The sequence below is a fragment of the Zootoca vivipara genome, chromosome 2, assembly GCF_963506605.1.
Source record: "Zootoca vivipara chromosome 2, rZooViv1.1, whole genome shotgun sequence".
Classification (NCBI taxonomy): domain Eukaryota; kingdom Metazoa; phylum Chordata; class Lepidosauria; order Squamata; family Lacertidae; genus Zootoca; species Zootoca vivipara.
Genome location: NC_083277.1, coordinates 120387253 through 120408500, shown reverse-complemented (window position 1 = coordinate 120408500; position 21248 = coordinate 120387253). Strand labels below are relative to the sequence as shown.

At 45.7% G+C, this 21248-nt stretch overlaps 1 protein-coding gene across 2 annotated transcripts in view; it reads right to left on the bottom strand.

The window, feature by feature from the left end:
• ESYT1 (extended synaptotagmin 1) overlaps positions 1-21248 on the bottom strand; it is a 58968-nt gene that overhangs the window by 24439 nt on the left and 13281 nt on the right. For both annotated transcript variants that reach the window (XM_060272151.1, XM_035102821.2), the window contains exons 2-13: positions 9475-9516; positions 9202-9336; positions 7681-7754; positions 6843-6915; positions 6206-6295; positions 5575-5630; positions 4931-5054; positions 4668-4844; positions 4284-4366; positions 3921-3969; positions 3518-3607; positions 2730-2822 (exon numbers count right to left, since the gene is read on the bottom strand). In XM_060272151.1, the coding sequence (XP_060128134.1) occupies positions 2730-2822; positions 3518-3607; positions 3921-3969; positions 4284-4366; positions 4668-4844; positions 4931-5054; positions 5575-5630; positions 6206-6295; positions 6843-6915; positions 7681-7754; positions 9202-9336; positions 9475-9516 (1086 nt within the window). The remainder of the gene's footprint in view (positions 1-2729; positions 2823-3517; positions 3608-3920; positions 3970-4283; positions 4367-4667; positions 4845-4930; positions 5055-5574; positions 5631-6205; positions 6296-6842; positions 6916-7680; positions 7755-9201; positions 9337-9474; positions 9517-21248) is intronic.

Sequence of the window (21248 nt, the reverse complement as noted above, 5' to 3'; positions counted from 1 at the left end):
TGTCACGAGTTCTTCCCTTACGAAACTTGGCTGCTGATTTCTGAGCTCAAGTAAATGGAAGTGAACAGCACTGCTGTGTAACAAGGGGCCGGCTCTGCCCAAGCCTCTACAGTGGAACCTCGGTTTATGAACACCTCGGTTTATGAATTTTCGGTTTATGAACGCCGCGGACCTATCTGGAACGGATTAATTCACTTTCCATTACTTTCAATGGGAAAGTTCGCTTCAGTTTATGTTTTTTTTTAAAATATATTTTTATTAATTTTTCCAATTAAAACCAATTACCGTATATTCCGGCGTATAAGACGACTGGGCGTATAAGACGTCCCCCAACTTTTCCAGTAAAAATATAGCGTTTGGGATATACTCGCCGTATAAGAAATACAACCTGGCGTATAAGACGACCCCTGACTTTTGAGAAGATTTTCCTGGGTTAAAAAGTAGTCTTATACGCAGGAATATACAGTATATCACATTCATTATTTCAAATTATACACATATATATCAATCAAACCGAATGTTATGCCAAATCATCTAGAAAAAATTTTTTTGGGTTCCCATGCTTCAAGAAATTGGGGGTTCCTCGCAACCGTCCACTGCCGTCTTTTTTCTAAAGTTCAAATCGTCTCTCCGAGTTCATAATAATCCAGATCTTTCCCTTACAGTCACATAGATGTTTTCCTCTTTCAACCGATTATTTCCCAGCTGCTGAGATAAATGTCAAACAAAGTTTCACAAATGTTCTTTCTCCTGTGTGAGTTAATCAGTCCAGCCTCCCCATAAATCTTCTTGGTCTGGAGCGTCCCTATTGCGTCGACTCTCAACACGAAGCAGCGCCATCTTAAAAAAACTCAAATCACTTTCGTTTTCTCTCATAGATTAACGATCTTTATAAAATTTACAGCTTTTCCAGGCAGAAGAACCAGACCTCACACCATGCATAGACTCTTGGTAAATTAATGGATCTCCTTGCCCTATAGCTGAACTTAGCTTCAGGTCGCTGCTCCAATTCAAAGTGCGTCACAACTCATAAATCCTCCGAACGCGTCCAGGCACTCCTCCCATCCAACTAGAGGGGGGCTTTTCTCGTCAACAACTCCTCATCTTCAAAAAATATGCTCAATAACAACAGTTTATAAAGTTCAACTCACACAGTCTTTTGCTTCTCTTTCACTCCAAACAAGCCAGGACATCACGTCTGGGAAGGTACGAAGTAACTCATATGAAAAAAAATAAAAAAGACTCGCTTCCCTTATCGCTCCGTCCCCATCAATTCTTCTTCCAGATGAAATACAGCCTTTAACTCCTCACCCTCAGCAGCATAGATTTCTCGGCAGTAAACAGCGCTTCTGCCCCTCCTTCTGAAGTATGTCCATAGATTTAAGCCTAATTATCTTCTTTAATCATGGAAATCCCCGCCATGCAGATTAGCGTCCGGGAGTCCTGGCCCTCGTAAGTGCTTCAGCCCAAGCTCCCCCCACTCCATAAACAGTCGGAGTGGGTCTGGGGGCATCGCGGGCCAGCGGCCCCTCTCCGTAACCCCCGAAGAGGGTAGGGGGTTGCCATTTACTCCCCTAGCAACCGCCAAATTCCTTACGAAGGTCAGAGGGATGGAAAACAGGTCCGCCATTCCTGCAGGCGGAAACCGGAACCTCAGTTTATGAACGCTTCAGTTTATGAACAGACTTCCGGAACCAATTACACCCATGTTTCAGTTTATGAACGCTTCAGTTTAAGTACTCCGCGGACCCGTCTGGAACGGTTTAATCCACTTTCCATTACTTTCAATGGGAAAGTTCGCTTCAGTTTATGAACAGTTACTCCGCGGACCGTCTGGAACGGATTAATCCACTTTCCATTACTTTCAATGGGAAAGTTCGCTTCAGTTTATGAACGCTTCAGTTTATGAACAGACTTCCGGAACCAATTGTGTTCATAAACCGAGGTACCACTGTACTGCTACTTACACCGGGGAGGAGGGTTATTTTAAAGAGCCATTTGCCCGTGTCTCAGCTTGCATGGAAATGCCAGTTTGCACATTCCAGGCCACCAGATGCGAAGCCCACCAGTTGTTATTCTGGTGCTGCCTAATAAGAAGCCCCTAAAAACTGCCATCTGTTTATGAAGCTGGACAGCAAGAGCACACAGAAGCACATTTTTGGTGGCCCCCTCACGATGATGCAATGCTGTCTGCCAAACCCCAAATATCTAAAAGCAGGTTAAATAGGGCTGCCAAGGAACTGGAGACTTGGGACTGCTTCTCTTAAGTATAAGATGGATTACAATTTAATAAACAACAAGCTCCCACTTTTGCTGAAGGGAAAGGGCCAACTTTAATATTTTGTTCTTCATCAAATTTGGGAGTACATATGTGGTAGTCTTTTCTTTAGCTGTGCACCAAGTTGGGAGGTGGGAAAAACCTATTAATACAGTAGCATTTTCAACGTATATTATTTGGAACAGGGAATGGGAATCTGTGGTCCTTCAGATGTTGCTGGACTACAGCTCCCATCATTCCTGACTATGGGAGCTGGAGTCCAACAATGAAGCACCAATGGTTCCTCATTCCTAATCAAGAAGAATATTGCAATACTTTTTTTTAACCCCACCTATATCTGTTTTGGGATATGACAAAGTAAGACATTTAAATACACAACCAATCCACTCCAACCAGCCCCAACTAGAAGAGATCAGGAAGCCCATTACCATCGGAGTTTCTGACTACTCACTGGGAGTTCTTGTGCCCTGTCAAGATAGACAACCAAGATTGCTGCTGATGGTGGTTCTGGTTTGGAGGAGATAGTTTTGTTCCACTGGAGAACCTTTAAACGGCACGCAAGAAGCAAAACAAGCATAAAGTCAGCTCCACCATTTCTTCCTAAGATACCTTGCTATCTTTCACCTTGAAGGACATCTCCCCCCACGCCATCCCAAAAAAACAAACAAACTGGGGAGACACAAACAATAGGAGACACAGATTTTGCCAAAGGATATCTTTTTATTTCCATCTCTCTTTTACTGATTTGTTCATCTGAGCCCAGACCACACAAGAGGTCCAACTATTGATTCTGCCCCTAGGTCTTCCAAGCCAGTTTCCCACATAATCTGACCTGCCTCATGGAAACAGAGTCCCGATTTCCCTGCTGTAGTTACTATATATATGACTTGGGAGTCTGAATTTGGAATCCTCCATCCAGGGTCATTGCCCAATCCTCACATATTGCCCATTTCTGAGGAAACTCTTCTTCAAGGAAATACCTCATAGGAAAAAATGGGGGGGGCCTCTAGACTTGCTCAACCAACCCAAAGCATCGCCTGTTTTAAAAGGGTTCAGGATTGAAGGGGGTGGGGAGAACTTTGCCTGAGACCTTGGAAAGCTGCTGCCAATCAGAGTAGACAATACTGGGCATCTTCCTGCTTTGTCAGAAAAGAACAGCAACTCAGGCCCAGCCAACTCCAGACACATCCCCTGAGCTGAATTGGCCTCCAGGTCAAATTAGATCAAGGTTACACTCACCTGTTCCAGCTTAGAGACATCTGACATGAGGGTGTGCCACTCCAGGCGCAGGTTCACACGAGCCCGACCACCATCTTGCAGAGGGAACCACTGCCAGGTGGGAGAAAGAGGGAGAGGATTAGGAGCACAGGGACAGAGTCTGAATCTGAGGTACCATCACACTTACAGCCAATGGACTCTCCCCTCTAACTATTTTGCCCAGCTCTACATGATATGGCCCACTCTGTCTCCCCCTTCCCACCATTCTTTTCATGAGAGACTTTAACACCACCTCTTTACCAATCTATGATGAAACACTATTCTTCATTCTTCCCCACAGATCCGGTATCAAACTCAAAGGCTATCCTATCCTGTTGTCTGGCACCATGTATGAAGCAAGCCCTGTCCCCTCTTCTGCTCTCACCTCCTCTAGCACACGAGCCTTGAACACCTCCCCAAAGTCCAGCTTCATCCTGAGGAAGAAAAGAAGGTGGTGACATTTGCATAAACACTGTCTCCTTGCTTTCAAGCCCAAGGTACAGCAGATCAAGTGACCCTCATCCATAGAGATCCCATCTCCCGCCACAAAGAAAACCTAACTTCCAGAGCTGGAGATGAAACCAATGACTCCTGAACTGGCCCTGCCTAACTCTGTAGCCCCCCAAGTCCTCTCAGCATCAGGAAAAAGAGCAGAGTAGCTCCAGTTCCTCCCCTCCCCTCAGCTACTCACCCAACTAGGTCTCACTCCCCTGAAGGAGCTGGGAACAGAGCCCAGCCAGCCTCTCACCTGCCCAAGAAGTCATCCTGATCGGGGTCCTTGTCAAACAGCTCCACCTCCAGTTCCTGCCCCGGGACCTCGTGTACAATGAACTGTGGGGATAGTGAGGTGGGGGGTCAGAGCAGACACACCTATTGTGCAGGCCGGAGGGGCCCTCTTCAGACAGAGAAAGGAAAGGAATGACAGTTGTGTTGCGTGAAGAGGAAAAGCTAAGCCAGGGAGGGAGGGAGGGAGGGAGGGAGGGAGGGAGGGAGGGAGGAAGAAAGAAAGAAAGAAAGAAAGAAAGAAAGAAAGAAAGAAAGAAAGAAAGAAAGAAAGAAAGAAGGAAAGGGGGCTGAGCACCCCCCTAAAATTTTGCACTCAATTTTGCCACCTCAGTTGGCAGCCAATTACCTCATACATCTCATTCCACTTTGGGTTGAGGTCTTCATCAATGACTTTGCTGGTGAAGACCTGGGTTCCCACACGCACAACGGCGTATGGGTCTGACTTGCCCTCAATCATCCCCTTGATGTACTTATCCTTGGACTGCAGGTCCTTGGCCTCCCTCAGAAAGACACGGACGACACCCTGGAGGGGAGAGGCATGCATCAGGTGCAGGGCTCTGGCCCACCCACAAGGATAAGACCCTCTCCTTCCCCCAGTGTCTGCCTTACCCTGGGAATTGGGGAGCGTAGCTGAGCCGCTTCGTGGAGATCGGGGACCAGCGGGATGAGCAGGCGGTTGGGGAGAACCAAGAAAGAGGCAATGGAGTCCATGATCATTGTGTCAGACATTGAGCTGCAGAGAAAAGCCTTCTGTTTTAACGCAGTATACACCACCCTGCCCTGCCTCTTGCCCATCGCCACTGTGGAGACTCCCCAGCAAATCCTCTGCTGCCACCATGCATCCTCTCCAATCTCCCAGAAGACCTTTCTGTCTCACTGCACCCCAGAAAGCTCTTCTCCTTCAAGACCCAGTTCTCCCACCAACCAATTTCTTCTCAAATGTTCTCACCTGTTTTCCATTGCACTTCTCACCAGTCCTATTGACTTCAGTGCAGCCAACCCCACTGGGTTTAGGATTGAAGTGTCCCCCCTTTAGCCCTCTTGCACACACACTCACTCTGGTTATCTCCAAGAGAAAAAGCACCTTGGACAGCAAACTTGAGAACACAGGAGGCTCATTCTTTTACCAGAGCAGTAAATTTTGATGGAGGAAGCAAACAAGACAACACCTTCTCCGACCTCCTACAAGAGCTGTAGTCCATAGGCCAGAGGTTCCCCATCTCTGGTTTTATAGTCAATCATCAAGCATTTACCTCAGTCCAGGAATGTCCAAGAGGTTGGTCATTCCAGTCCAGTTAATGTCCAGAGTCTGGGAAAGAAGGGAGAGGTGTGATTTAGAACCAGTTACAGAAATACTGGATACGGGGGTGAGATTTGGGTGGGGGGTTGGGAAGAAGCAATCAGGACTGAAGATATTCAGGTTCAAATCTCCATTCAGCCTTGAAGCCCACTGCGTGACCTCAGGCCCCTCGCCATCTCTTTCAGCCTAACCTACCTCACAAGATTATTGTGAGAGAGAGCATTGCTAAGCCACTCAGAGCTCCTTGGACAAATAAATAAATTCAATTAATAACAATTCCTGTGGGGTTTGTCAAAATTACTTGGGAGATCTCACAGCTGCAAAAAAGCATGAATCCTCCCGTACTTCATTTTAATAAGAGACTTTGCCAGTTGCAAACCAAGACTTCTCCTCAAGTGCATCACTTCTGCACTGGAATGACCGGCCCCTTGAATGTAGGAACTGATTCCCCTGCATGTTTTTAGGGAGACAGCATGAAAATTCTCCCTATGGTATTGTTACCTGCGACTGTAAAAGCTTTCATTAAAGTGGGAGTAGGCAAGTTTCTAGCTTTTGTGGTCTCAAGAGAAACGCTGAAAACTTACCGGACGGCGGATGAAGAACATGGTGAGTGCCCCGACAATTGGGACATCCCCAATGAGGGGCTCCAAGATGACCCGCAGCATGCCGTGCAGCTGAGAGAAAAAGAGAAGGTTGAGGTCGGATGCTCAGTCAATGCTGCTTTAGTCGTTTATCATAGTCCTGTGCTCTAATACAAATGATGAACCTACCATGCCAGCCGCTAATGCAGGTTGACAAGCAGCAGGGGCAGCCTGTCACAAATCACAGCCCCACGGCAAGATGCACCCTTAAATTCAGGGGTTGTGGGAGGCAGGGTTGCCTCCACATGTGGCTTCTTGAAGGGAAGGGGCGCCCAAAGATTTCTGCTTTTAATTACCAGGAGCTGCAGTGCTTTTCAAATAGTAGCTCAAAGGAATTAAGGAACTGGGTGGAAGTGATACCGTTTCAAGGAAGCCCATGGATAAGAAGGAAGGCCTGCGGTTGCTGGGAGGTTGGACTGATCCCGTGTCATGGCAAAGTAGAAGTTCCTTGGGTTATAAAAAAAAGAAGAAGCCAAACTGTCCCTAAAAAGACAGGGGTCCCTAATCCATTACTGGGAACCGTATCAGCCTCTGAGATTTCTGACCTACCTTTATGAAGCCAAAAATAGGGCCACCATACCTGCATGCCTTTCATCCCGGCCTTACAGAAAAATTTCTTGACCTCCACATCAATCTGGACGTCACCCACATAGCTGTGTTACAGAGAGGGAGGGAGACCAAGAGAGCAGCATGAGGCTTCCAGAAAACAAATAAAGCCATAAGACACTGCAAGAATGAAACACCAAGGCCCTAAAAGAGAACAGTTCCCTCCTTAATCTCCACCCACCCTCTTGGACCATTTTTTCCAGGGGTTGCTGATTTTGTGTGCTCTCCTGTCCCACCCTGTCCCTCTCCTTTGGCCAGGAGGTGTGTGGGGACGAGGCATGAATGAGTCTCTGGCTCTGCATAGAAAGAAACATTACCTTCACCCAAAGCAGAGCCTCACAGCAGAGCAACTGATTCTCCCATGCCTCTCCCTTGCAAGTCACTTGCCTCTTTAAAGGAAAGTCAGCTGTGACAGGGGCAGTGGGATTGCAACAAAGGAAAGGGGTCTAAGAACATAAGGAGGCCCCTGCTAGAGCAGCTCACAGGACCACCCAGTCATGTTCTGGGTCAACATTGGCCAACCTGGCGCCTCTGGGAAGCCCACAAGCAGGGGATGAGAACAATAGGACCTCACACCTTCCCTCTGCAATGCAGCTCAACCTCCACAGTGCAGGACAAGACTTGCCCTCAGATCGTCCGCTATTCCAGGAAAAGTGTAGCAAATGCTCAAGTACCAAAATGCAGCTTGTCAGAGTGCCAAGTGCTTTGTGGCCCTACAATAAAGAACAATCCACTCTCCCTGCCCCATCCCGCCTTGATTCTGCTCCATTTATGAAGCTAACACAGCAACATAAGGAAACCTTAGAACTTACCTAATGTTTAGGTCCAGCAAGATTTGCTTCTTGTTCAGGCCAGTGTGAACCTTAACTCCAATGACCTTGAGGGGCTAGGAGCAGAAGAAGAGTTGTTGTTTAAGCAAATAAAAATAAAAATAGACTAAAACAAGGGAGGCAATGCCCCACCTCTCACTCCCCAGCAATCTCTGTTAAGGCAAACTAACCCACTAATGGTGTGTGGATGTCAAAGCTTTGCCAAATATATGCCTGCCTCTGGGATAACCCTCTGATCCCTTTTCCTCTTCCAAGACACTGCTGCCACTCAGTGGGTCAACTGAGACCCACTAAGAGGTAAAATGGCTTTAGAAGGACTGAAATTAGGCTCCTGCACAGAGGGCAGCTCTGGTTCAGGCTCAGGTGCTCGGGATCGCTGGCAGGACTATTGGGCTGAACAATTTTATGTCTGGATTTTGACCTCTTGAAATACGGCAACCCCAAGGTTACAGGATCAGGAGCTAGGAAACATTAGCCAAGAGGGAGAAACACGGAATTAGGTTAGATCCCTGTAACGTGAACAATTGACAGTACTGCCCAGCCACCCCCGGGAACCTGAGCTTTCAGCAACATTCATCAAAGTCACAGAGACCAGAAAACTTCATTTAGAAATAAAAAGCCTTAGTGCATTAGCTGAAATGTTGTTGCTACTTAAACACCTTGGATACAGGCCCACGGCGGAAATTTGGATAACACTAATTAGATTATATGCATCCATGTTTCTGGGCAAATGAAACTGTGTGTTTGGGGTCTCCACCAGCCTGGAGCTTTACAGTGCTTCCAGCAAAAGGGTTTAAATAAATAAATGGAAAAGGGGCAGAAGAAGCACAAAGGACCTTGGATTTGAGGAAGGAGGCCCTACCCACCCTAAAAACACCCCTGCAAAAGGCAGTGTAATAAATGCAATGTGTACATTAATAAAACACTGGCTTCTGTTCTAGAAACTAAACCCTCCAACAAACACACACCAACCATAGAACTGCAAAACCTAAGTAGCTCTAACTCAAATGCGGAAGCTGGAAGAACATAAATAAGATAGCGATTATAAGACTAGGATGGAAAGGCAAGATATGAGATTGTGGCCCTTGGTCCATTAATAAGGAATCACCACCACCCCAGGAGCAAGTATAATGATTACACAGCAGAATGATTGGATTCACAAAATCTTATTATTGCATTTACACAGCAATACAAAATGCAAGACCACAAAATGTTCCAGCAGGATTATAATGTAAGGTTTCAAATAAACAAGAAAAAATGTACAGACTACTGCTAGCATCCCAATAGGTGAAAAAATCCATGGCACTAGCAATACATTAAAATAAATAAATCATTCAATGCTTTCAATAAGTACTAGCCCAAAGTGTGTCTGGGGTGGAAAAAAACCCTCTGCACACATATGGGATGCAATCTAATTATTTCTTTCCCCTTATTTATGGACTTGTCCCCGGGGGGATGCTCTCCCTTAATATTTTCACCAACTATTTTTCAGCTGACAATTACCTTCTCTCCCATGTCAACCTTGGTGAATGTAAAGGTCTGCAAATGGGTGTTGGAGGCTCGAATGCTTGGAGCAATGTTTTCCGCCAACAGCTTCTCCATGTACTGGCCAAAGAAGGGCCAAGCCTGGGCTAGGATCTACCATGCCGTGGGGTAAGCAGGGAGGGGGAGGGGGAGGGAGGGAGGGAGGGAGAGAGAGAGAGAGAGAGAGAGATGTTAGTAATGTCATGATGCTGCCATGGCTGGGCAGGAACAACTCAGCTGACTGATTCTCACCTTGTTGAGCCATTCAGCTTTTTCAACATCTGGGAAACTGACCTAGATAAAAGAAAATATATAGAGAGATTAGCTCCAGTTGCAAGAGACCCACCTGCTGTGGGTTCCTAGACACACTAGGAAATACCTCCCTCATTCCCGCAGAGAGAAAGATTTTCTCCATCACTCTTAGGCAAGATCACTTTCGCAAGAGGAATTGGTGAGACTTTACTATAGAAGAGTCAATGTGGTGTGGGGCAGGGGGGAGGGAACCTCAGGTCTTGGGGCCCAATGTGGCCTTCAGGTTTATCTGGTCCTTGGGACCCTCCTCCCCAGGACACAGCCCTCCCTGACCCACACCCTGCCTTAGTGCTTCTTCCTGGCAGGAATGGATCCTTGAACTGCAAATGGCTCTTGTTGTCTGGATGTTGTGTGTGTCTATGGGGAACACACTGAGGAGGCTGGGCTTCAGATCCTTGAAGGTCCATGAAGATCATGAGGTGCCCTGGCCTAGCCAGCATCTCTCTTCCTGATCTCTAACACAGGATTAAATGGGATGACATCATTTGTGCTTCTTGAAGGAAGGGCACATTACAACTGTGAACCATGAAAGAGAGCACAATTTGGGTATCTGGTGCTGGAAGGAGCTTTTTTAAAAAAAAGCAAGTTGCAGTATTTAGCAATGCGAGTTCTCAACAGTTGGCTACAGTATTTCAAAGTGTATGCCATAACATTCCGCCAGGAATGACAAGATGAGCCACTCACGATTTCACTTCTTGACCACCAGCTAAGAGAGGTCTCAACCCACTCTTGAAAACTTTTAAGATTATTGCTAAAACAGCAAACCTAAACTTAATTCAGCGTATTCACGCATAGAGCTCTGTAGCTGCTGACTTTGAAACCTTCAACACACCAGACCCCCTTTAGCACACACAATTCGGTTTAGAAGCCTTTCCACGAACAGACTCATGAACAAACAGGAGGGTTATCAGGAAAAATATGTCTCTGAAAATAGGCAGAGCTCCAGATGAGGGATCATGAATCCGGAGTTCAGACCCTTGGACCATATATTATGAAACAGTTCTGCACTTAGTCATTGTCCATCATGTCAGCTGTTCGGTGGAGCAATTTGGGGGGAGGCAGAACTCCAAGAGGACCACAAGGCTGGAGCTCAGACCCTGGTATGATAGGATGAGCCAATGCCACACTTAGTCATCCTCCATCCCCATGTCAGCTGTTTGGTGAAGCAATTCTATCTTTGACTGTGCATTTTCTTAATCCGCTTGCTCAGAATTGAGTGGGGTGGAATTGAAGAGGAGCGGGTGCAAGAGATTCTCTGAAATCCCGCAGGGTGGGTGGGTGATGGGTGACATAAGGAAAGCAGCTGACCTTCAGGCCACGGTTATCAAGCACACACCCTTCCTCTTCCACAGGAATCATGCTACTGGCAGCTTGAGCACAGCCTGCAGTTTCTTAGAGGGTGTGAGCCCTCTGCCCTGCGCAAGTATACATGTGTGAGAGAGAGGCCTCGCACATTACAGATGCCCTATTCAGAGCTCAGTTGTTAGTAGGAAATAGGTGAGGAGCCTGTGATTAGATTGTCACATGAAACTAAGCCGACACATATGAACCGAACCGGAGGAATTTGCCACTCACTAAGGTCATCAGTGGAGGGCTTCTTATGTGCTTCGTCAATCTGTGTGGCTGGAGTCAGGGAGAAAGACAGAGCTTCTGAGCTCCCTCCCCAGAGGGACTCACCTTGCCTCTTTTCTTTCTGCCAGGTGGAAAAGACATTTCCTTTCAAATGATAATGATGTATGCCCAGGGTTCCTGGACCTATCCGGAATACTGCAGTTGGTAGCAGTGTCCAGGCAAAAATTGGCGAAATGTCCTGAAAAATCAGGATTTTTGCTGTTTGAAATATGGTAACCCTATATATGACAAATCTAGACAGCATCTTAAAAAGCAGAGACATCACCTTGCCAACAAAGGTCCGTATAGCTAAAGCTATGGTTTTCCCAGAAGTGATGTATGGAAGTGAGAGCTGGACCATCAAGAAGGCTGATCGCCGAAGAATTGATGCTTTTGAATTATGGTGCTGGAGGAGACTCTTGAGAGTCCCATGGACTGCAAGAAGATCAAACTTATCCATTCTGAAGGAAATCAGCCCCGAGTGCTCACTGGAAGGACAGATCCTGAAGCTGAGGCTCCAATACTTTGGCCACCTCATGAGAAGAGGTGGAAAAGTCCCTGATGTTGGGAAAGATGGAGGGCACTAGGAGAAGGGGACGACAGAGGACAAGATGGTTGGGCAGTGTACTTGAAGCTACAAACATGAGTTTGACCAAACTGCGGGAGGCAGTGGAAGACAGGAGTGCCTGGCTTGCTATGGTCCATGGGGTCACGAAGAGTCGGACACGACTAAACGACTAAACAACAACAACAACCCTATATATAGAGGAACACTGGGGGTGCTGTGATGTAAACCACTGAGCCTTGGGATTACCGACTGGAAGGTCGGCGGTTCGAATCACCGCGACAGGGTGTTCGGTCCTAGCTCCTGCCCACCTAGCAGTTCGAAAGCATGTCAGAGTGCAAGTAGATAAATAGAGGAAAGGTAAATGGCGTTGGCGTTTCCGTGCGCTGCTCTGGTGCCACATGACGCAGAAAAACATGGCAACCCCAGAGCCGTTTGGACTTAACTGTCAGGGGTCCTTTACCTTTACCTTTTTAACCCTATATATGCCGTCCCTGCTCAAACCTTCTCTGATTGTGGCTTGTTAATGCTTCTTAATGCTAATGTCTTCCTGCTTTTGCTTTAATTAATCAGGACGCTAGGATCCTAATGGTCTTTCCCAGCTTCTGTTTTATGATGCCTGAGTCATTGTGAATGATATCTTATTCTACTGCTCTTGTTCTGCATCTTTTGAAAAAAATATCTGGTGTTATTTTTTTTAACTGAATTTAAACACACTAAAGTGAACAAGAAAACAAATGAAAAATTAATTTATTCCCCCAATTTTACCTTCTCCATTCCCAAAATGTGAACTTCAAAGACACAACAACTCCTCGTTCTCAATGGCTCACACCAAACAGAGCGATCTGACACTTTCATATAGCAAGTACAGTACATGTTATTTTGGGATGCAGTATCACAGGAAAAGCATATCATTTCCAACAAACTTGATACCGGTAAGTTTAAATGAGGAATCTTTTTGTTTTTGTTTTAAGCTATGGATGCATTTGAGAAGTTTCATAGAAGAATGATGAAAATACATGGCTGAGATCTGAATCAACATCGGAACTTGATGCACACACACACACACACACACACACACACACACACAAACATGCATCCTCCTGCCTTTCTTCTTCAACTGTGAAGAAAAGCTTAAGTAAACATGAGTAAGATTGCACCTGATGAAATCCACAGGAATTCCAGTGTTGGAGCACGGATGTAGGAGAAGACACAGCCGCAGACCTCCTTGCCTAACACTAGAAGTCTTCCACACCCTGCCGCTATTCCACAGCGCATTTCTCTTCAAAGTCTGGCCCAAACTCCTTTTTGTCCCCCTCAGGAATTTCTATTTTTGAAAGTGCAGATTAAAATGATGAGGAACTAGTACAGTGGTACCTCAGGTTACAGACGCTTCAGGTTACAGACTCTGCTAACCCAGAAATAGTACCTCGGGTTAAGAACTTTGCTTCAGGATGAGAACAGAAATGGTGCTGCCGCGGCAGCAGGAGGCCCCATTAGCTAAAGTGGTGCTTCAGGTTAAGAACAGTTTCAGGTTAAGAACTAATTAAGTTCTTAACCAGAGGTACCACTGTATGTGGAAGCAAAGCAAATTGTACAGAATGGTAAAGATTGAGTTTTCTTGCCCATGACTACCAAGGAAGTAGAAGCTGAAGTAAAAATAAAAATAAATTGTTCCACAATTGTGACAATTACAATTAGGCAATGAAGGAGTGCAGAATACCTATTCATGCAATGCTGGAAAAATGGATTAAAAAACAACAATGGGTGAATTAAGTCTGCCTCATACTGAGAGAAGAGAACTGATGAGGTGATACCCGGAATCTGCTTCAGTGACGCGGAACAACTCCTGCCTCTCTGCAGACACCTGCTCTCTCGGACTCCCCCTCCTGTGCAGTACCTGCTGCACTGCAGCCAACTTCAGCTAAATTGCCATGGTAACTAACACAAACAGGAATGGCCTGGCACAACAAGGCCACAGCCACAAGCTCCACCACCCTTAGTCAGAAACCTACACCAAAAGAACACAAGCAAATAAAAGAGAACCTGCACAAGCAACGCTGACATCAAACCCCACATATATTAAGTAAAATAATATATCTTTCTTCCCAGTGTCTCAACAAATGCAGCTGATTTGCAAAAATGATACATGTAAAAATATGAGAGAGAGACACTGCACACACCCTTGTAAATCAATAAATCTTTAATTAAAAATACTTCAAAAAAGGAAAAAAAGAAACCCCCAGCCAGTTAAAATGAAAGCGGCCAGTTTCTCCCACCCACTCTGCTTCCGTGTAATTTCAGATTATTTTTTAGAACTAGGACTCATGAACCCTGTTGTGTCGTGGCTTAAGAAGTCCAGATATGCATCTTCAAGAGAACAGTTCTTTATTCAGGGCAAAACAGGACTAGCGATTGGGGTAAAGGGAAGCTGTATTTATAGGAACAAGGCTTGGGTGAAGGAGGATATACAACAAACCCTATATTTTGGTTTCCAAACAGAATAATGGTCAAAGTATTAGAAGCAAACCACAATGGGGGGGGGCAGATGTTCTTAATATTCGGTTGGAAGCTGCCCAGAGTGGCTGGGGAAACCCAGCCAGATGGGCAGGATAATAACAACAACAACAACAACAACAACAATAACAATAATAATAATTATGTTGCCTTACTCATTCGGATTTACCTGGAGCCACCTATTTTGCACACAGACCCCAAACTCTCTCATTCTTGCTCTCTGCTTTTGATACGGCAGATATGAATAACACAAATGGGGGCTGATGGGTGAAAGACCCAGCTCAATTCCCGCCCCTCACCACAAACAAAAAAAGTTCACTGTTGGTCTGGAACACAGCTCACATTTATTCCATATTTACATTCCACTGTAGCCTTGAAGCAGCTCCATTAAGAAAGTCAAGAAAAACAAGGTCAAAAGAAGAGTTTGCCCTAAACCAGGGATGGCGAACCTTTGGGCAGCCAGATGTTGCTGGGCTATAACTCCCCACCATCCCTGGCTGTTGACCAAGCAAGCTGGGACTAATGGGAATTAAGAGTCCAACAACAGTTGAAGGGCCATGCAGCCCCCCCCATCTCTGCCCTAAACCTTCCACAAATAGCACCCCACACCAGCAGGGCCCTCGCAGAGGGGCAAGGCGTAGAGTTTCCCGTCAGGAAGTGGTCCTCTGGTCAGTGGATGGGAACTCCGGCCTGTCCTTCAGCTCCTTCTGTAGTCAGCTGCAATGGGGGTTCTCCCCAGGAAATAAGAAATAAGAGGGAGCAAGCTCTCTTTACTGGAGAGTCAACTGGTATCTAAGGGAGTGTCGCATTTCCTGCTCAGAGGACTTAATTTATATTAGGACAGATACAGAACAGTGTGGTGATAAAGAATACAGTGCAAAATCTGTATTCCTTTTTATTTATCTTTAAATAGCTCTCATGCCAACACCTGATCTGCCTTTTTGAAAAAGCATATGGAGTGTTACTGGAAGAGGTTGTGTGGTTCTGGGTCTGATTTCCCAAAATTTCCACTATACAGTATAAACCACTGCTGCCTAAAATGTATAGATTTTTGTAAATGATGCTTTGAGGACTCCAGTTTAGGTAAACTGAATTATTGCTTGGAGAGCACGCTGATAAGGGTCAGAATAGTCCCTACTGGGCCAGATCACTGGTCTTTAACTGGTGGGTCAGAACACGCGCCCAGGTCACAGGGTGGTCTAAGCAGCACAACTACCATATGTCAAAGAATTAAGAAGGGTTCCCCCCAAATGCAGGCTTGAGTTCAAAGCAAGCCCCAGTTTGAAGACGTTTAAGACTCCTGGGCTAGACGGATGGTGATTCAGCATCAAGTAACTTCATGACTCAGTATGGGGGGGGGGGGAGGAAGAGAATGTGAAGAGGGCAGCAGAGATTCAGTCCCATTATGTCCGCTGAATGTACAGCAGCTACTCAAGGTCAATTTGTTCTCTATAATATTGTCCAGAGGAGAACTAGGACAGGAGCAAGTCAATAGACTCCTTTATCCTCTGGACAAAAGGGACTTTATGTTCTGCTGCGTGGGTGTGAGGCCTCCAGCAGCACACAATGCAAGCAGCATGGCCAGCCAAACTTTTAAAAAGGAGACTGCATGCATCCACTTCCCTGGCTCTTATCACAGCTGCCAGCTGGGGGAGTACAGTTGTTTTTCGGGCTGCCATCTGCAGTAATTTCTCTCTCTCTCTCAGATCTATAGAGCAATAGAAGAAAACCACACTGTCCTTGGGAGGAGCCAGCAATCCTGGCTCCTTAAGCCAGAAGGGAACATCCTTGGGCAGCTGTTTCCGCTTCCTCTCTGTGCAGAGAAATAGTAAGGTTGCAGGCAGGGGGGCGGAGGGGGGTAGGAAAGAGAGAGAAAAGACCAAGGAGAAGAAAGGCTTTGTACAGCACTGCTGGTTTAAGATAACCTAACACCCTGCTGCAGACATTCAAGGACAGATGATACAACTGCAGCTCAAAGGCAAGCCATCTGCATCACCATACAAGCCCATGATGCTTATTTCTCAATAGCTGGGTGATTTATTTTAACCCAGTGGTTTTGTACCCAGTTCACCCACTTCCTCCTTCCATAGTAATCAGGGCTCTGTTATTTCTGTGCGCTCTCTCTCTCTCTCTCTCTCTCTCTCTCTCTCTCTGTGTGTGTGTGTGTCTGTGTGTGTATGGGCAGGAGCTGACAGGAAAATCACTTGCTGATTTGGTTTTAAGACGCATCATATTTGCATGCATGCATGCATGCCAGGTATGTGCCACTATTGGGCACAGCTAAACACACCAGAGGGTGTGCAACACCCGGAAGGGAGAGAGTGTTGAAAATATGCTTGTGTTGCAGACGGCAAAACAGGTATTAAGTGCACAGAAAAACAGGAGAGGGTCAGAGGTCTTCGTAAAGGATTGTAGAATGTTTGTTTAAAGAAAATACTGTTGAACTACTGATACAGAAGTGGGAAAAGGAGATAGGAGGGTTAGGGATGGAGGGGACTGCCAGACATTTACCCACATGCTTCTTGATAGCAGCAGGATCCTCCTTGGCAGTAAGACTAGCACTTGGGAAATAAAGCACCCAGACTTTTGCCACAGGGATGAACAGGGCCAACCTTAAAATGCCATCTCTTCTCAACAGTGGTACAGTACAAGACGATTTGCATGGGGATCATGTTTGGAGTTTGGAATGCACTGATTTTTATGTTAAATCTCAGATTATGAAACACAGTCAGGGCCGGCCCACCTATGAGACAATTCGTACCCCCTCCTTGCTCCTGATGTAGATCTTCATTCTCCTTTCTTCCCTGGCAGGAATGGAGGGGGGTCGCCATTTTGTGGTTCACTTCAGGTGCCAAAATGTTTCGGGCTCGTCCTGAACACAGGATCCGCAGTTTTTAGGTGCTGTTTGAGATGAACTGGTGGGCTCTCCAAGGGACACCCTGTTCCCCATCCGTGGCACATACAGAGGAAACCACATACAGATAGGAAACCAAGCACATGCCAACGGCTCTCTTCCATTATCTTCGAAAGCTTTCAAAGAGACGGTAACTGTCTTTCAGTGTTGCTGTAGGGGCTAAGAAAGAAACAACCCTGGATATCAAAGCCAAATCCCAACAGAATTAAAGTATCCCCTCTCCCCTTATCTATATTTATTTAGAAGTATTTATATCCTCACCTACTCACCAAAGTTCTCAAGGCAGCTGTAAACCCAATTCAATGCACTCTAAAACAGACAATGGTACAATACAATACAATACAATATGCAGAGGTGTGCATATATAAATCTGACCTCCAGTCCCCCCAGGTGGAAAAGAGTCACCCCACAGCTTAGCAAGATAAGATTTGGAGAGAGAAGGACTGTTTTCTGTCACCTCAGAGCACCTGATTAATGCGTTATTCCGATTAAACATGAGCCAAAGGCAGAAAGCACACAGAGAAGCAGCAAAGAGAAGAAGAAGGGCCATCTGCTTCTGGGAAAGGAAACTAAGCAACCCTCAAGCACAGGGATAGCAAGCAGGATGGGCAAAAGCCAGGCCTGGAGCTCCATAAACCCATTTATACCAAGATAATGCAGAATCAATGCATAATGCTCAATAAGTATAAAAAGCACACAGTTAAAATCAAGCCTCGTTCCCTTTCTCGTAACATACACACACAAAGAGTTCCCACTGTGGATTTGAGTATCACTTGGAGGACACATTGTTCTCCAAAAGCTCACCACTTGAAAAGAGTAGGTTGATTTGTAGGCACTCCAGCCAAACATTTTAAGCATCAAGCTGCAACACCTGCTCCTAAATGGAAGAAGAAGAGGAGGAGGAGGAGGAGGTGCCACAGGGTTCTGTCTTGGGCCCAGTCTTATTCAACATCTTTATCAATGACTTAGATGATGGGCTTGAGGGCATCCTGAGCAAGTTTGCAGATGACACCAAATTGGGAGGGGTGGCTAATACCCCAGAGGACAGGATCACACTTCAAAATGACCTTAACAGATTAGACAACTGGGCCAAAGCAAACAAGATGAATTTTAACAAGGAGAAATGTAAGGTACTACACTTGGGCAAAAGAAATGAAAGGTACAAATACAGGATGGGTGACACCTGGCTTGAGAGCAGTACATGTGAAAAGGATCTAGGAGTCTTGGTAGACCACAAACTTGACATGAGTCAGCAGTGTGATGCAGCAGCTAAAAAAGCCAATGCAATTCTGGGCTGCATCAATTGGAGTATAGCATCTAGATCAAGTGAAGTAATAGTACCACTGTATTGTGCTCTGGTCAGACCTCACCTGGAGTACTGTGTCCAGTTCTGGGCGCCACAGTTCAAGAAGGATATTGACAAGCTGGAACCTGTCCAGAAGAGGGCAACGAAAATGGTCAAAGGCCTGGAAACGATGCCTTATGAGGAACAGCTTAGGGAGCTGGGTATGTTTAGCCTGGAGAAGAGAAGGTTAAGGGGTGATACGATAGCCATGTTCAAATATATAAAAGGATGTCATATAGAAGAGAGTGAAAGGAGGTTTTCTGCTGCTCCAGAGAAGCGGACACGGAGCAATGGATTCAAGCTACAAGAAAGAAGATTCCACCTAAACATTAGGAAGAACTTCCTGACAGTAAGAGCTGTTTGACAGTGGAACTTGCTGCCAAGGAGTGGTAGAGTCTCCTTCTTTGGAGGTCTTTAAGCGGAGGTCTTTACTGCTCTGTCAGGAATGCTTTGATGGTGTTTCCTACTTGGCAGGGGGTTGGACTGGATGGCCCTTGTGGTCTCTTCCAATTCTATGATCCAAGGAGGAGGAGGAGAATAATTTTGGCCTTTCACTCCCCTTAAGGAGTCTCCCAACAGCTAACATTCTCCTTTCCCTTCCTCCCCCACAACAAACACTCTGTGATGTGAGTGAGGCTGAGAGACTTCAAAGAAGTGTGACTAGCCCAAGTCACCCAGCAGCTGCATGTGGAGGAGCAGGGAAGCGAACCTGGTTCGCCAGATTACGAGTCCACCGCTCTTAACCCCTACACCATGCTGGGTTAACACAGCAGAGGGCCAACTCTCAAGCACTCAGGCAAATACATCCAAAAATGCATGTAGCTTACAAAGTGTTCTGACTTGAGCACACATCTCTGTTTGCCATTTGTCCCTTGAAAGAACAAGAGAGAGAGAGAGAGAGAGAGAGAGAGAGAGAGAGAGAGAGAGAGAGAGAGAGAGAGAGAGAGAGAGAGAGCGCGAGCTGGAAGCAATTCTTACTCCCCATAGGCGAGCAGCTACTTAAAGGCTACCCTCATGTTCATTCCTCCTTGCGTGCATGAATGGCGTGTGTGGCAAAAGAGCAACACAGAGGCAGGGAGACACACCCCACTTGAAGAGTCAGGCCACTGGTCTATTTAAAGCGGTACCTGCCTGGCTTTCCAAATTGTCCCAGGCATGTCAGCAATTCAAGCCAGGACCTTCTGCATACAAAGCCGGTGTTCTACCACTGAGCTACCGTATAACACCTCCTCTACATCCTAATGGAATGTGGCTGTGAACTCGGATGGCAGAGGTCTAGTTTATATGTGGAGGAGAATCAAGCAATAGAGCCTTTCCAGATTGTGCCACTTGAAAGCTGCCCCATAAAATAGAAACAATTTGCTCACAGAAAAACAATACAGTAGTCCAGGGACATTTCTCTGGAACACTCGTGTGCTATCCCCGGCTCCCAGACCAGGGGTGTACACTGGCAAGACTTTTAAGACTTTTTCATTGAAAATGAATGTGGGCCCACAATACAACCCCCGGTGGCTGCATATTATAATAGGTAGATCAGGAGTGGAAGACAAGCTGCTTTTCAGTGAAGCTTGTCTGTTAATTATCTTCTCACTGGGAAAATACCAATAAGTTTCCAAAAACCTCAGGGTTTGCCAGAATAAAGTATTAAAAAACTGCTACAGTATTTCATAAGCCGAACCTGGGAATAGACTAACATGCAGCAATTTCTCTCTTCTCTCTTCTCCAACTTAACAGCCTTCAGCCTTATGGTTGCATTCAGGCAGCAGCAACACTTGATTCTGTTTTCCCCACGTCTCCTTACCTGAACATTTTCATGTTGTGTGTGTGATCTTTCACACAACATATAAACCACTTCTGGAAAACTAGCAGAGTCTATCAGGAATTTAGCACCCATTTCAGGATATTTGCTCCTCCCCCCCCCAAAAAAAACCCCAAACATTTGCAACCCTGTTAACCTGGAAAATCATGAGGAGTTTTTACGTTGTAATTTCAAGCAATGAAATTTTACGCAATGTTCAGCATACAGTTATTTCACACTATTTAAAACTTAAGTGTGACATGGTGGCATACATCAATCAAAGAGCTACAGCTCCATAAAGCAATAGGCTAGAAGGAAGGTTAGAATACGGGATAGAAAGCATTAGTATTATAATCAGGAAAACTAACACAATAATTCCCATGTCTAAATGCACCCACTGATGAGTTATGAGATACAACAGACATTTTGAACCAGTGAAGCCCTCCCTAACAGAAGGGGGAGGGCAATTTTATCTATCTTCCCCCCAACAGTCCCTCCTACTGCCTCATATATTTAAATGTCTATGGTCTCAACTCTTACTTGACCGGTAACTACTACAGATGTTATTCGAATGTTACAACAGAGTTTAGACTGTGACAACTGTTTTTCAAATATATTTTAACTAGTTCCCACTTTGAAATAAATACGTGTTTTGGTTTATTTTTCATTTTTTCGGATAGATTATCCAACTCCGCATATTCAACCAGTTTTTTAATCCATTCTGTCCTTGAAGGAACTTTATCACTTTTCCAATTTGATGCAATAAGCATCCTGGTAGCCACAGTGGCATAAAGGAATATGTTTTTAGGAATATCTGAATCTATGATTCCCAGTAAGAAGGTCTCTGGTTGTGGTTTTTTTGGTTGTGGTTTTTTTAAAGCAGTATTTATCCCTACTGCCTCTCAGCCCTCCAGAGCAGATTGTAATGGTAGTTGGGGGGGGGGAATTCCAGGTGGGGATGCCT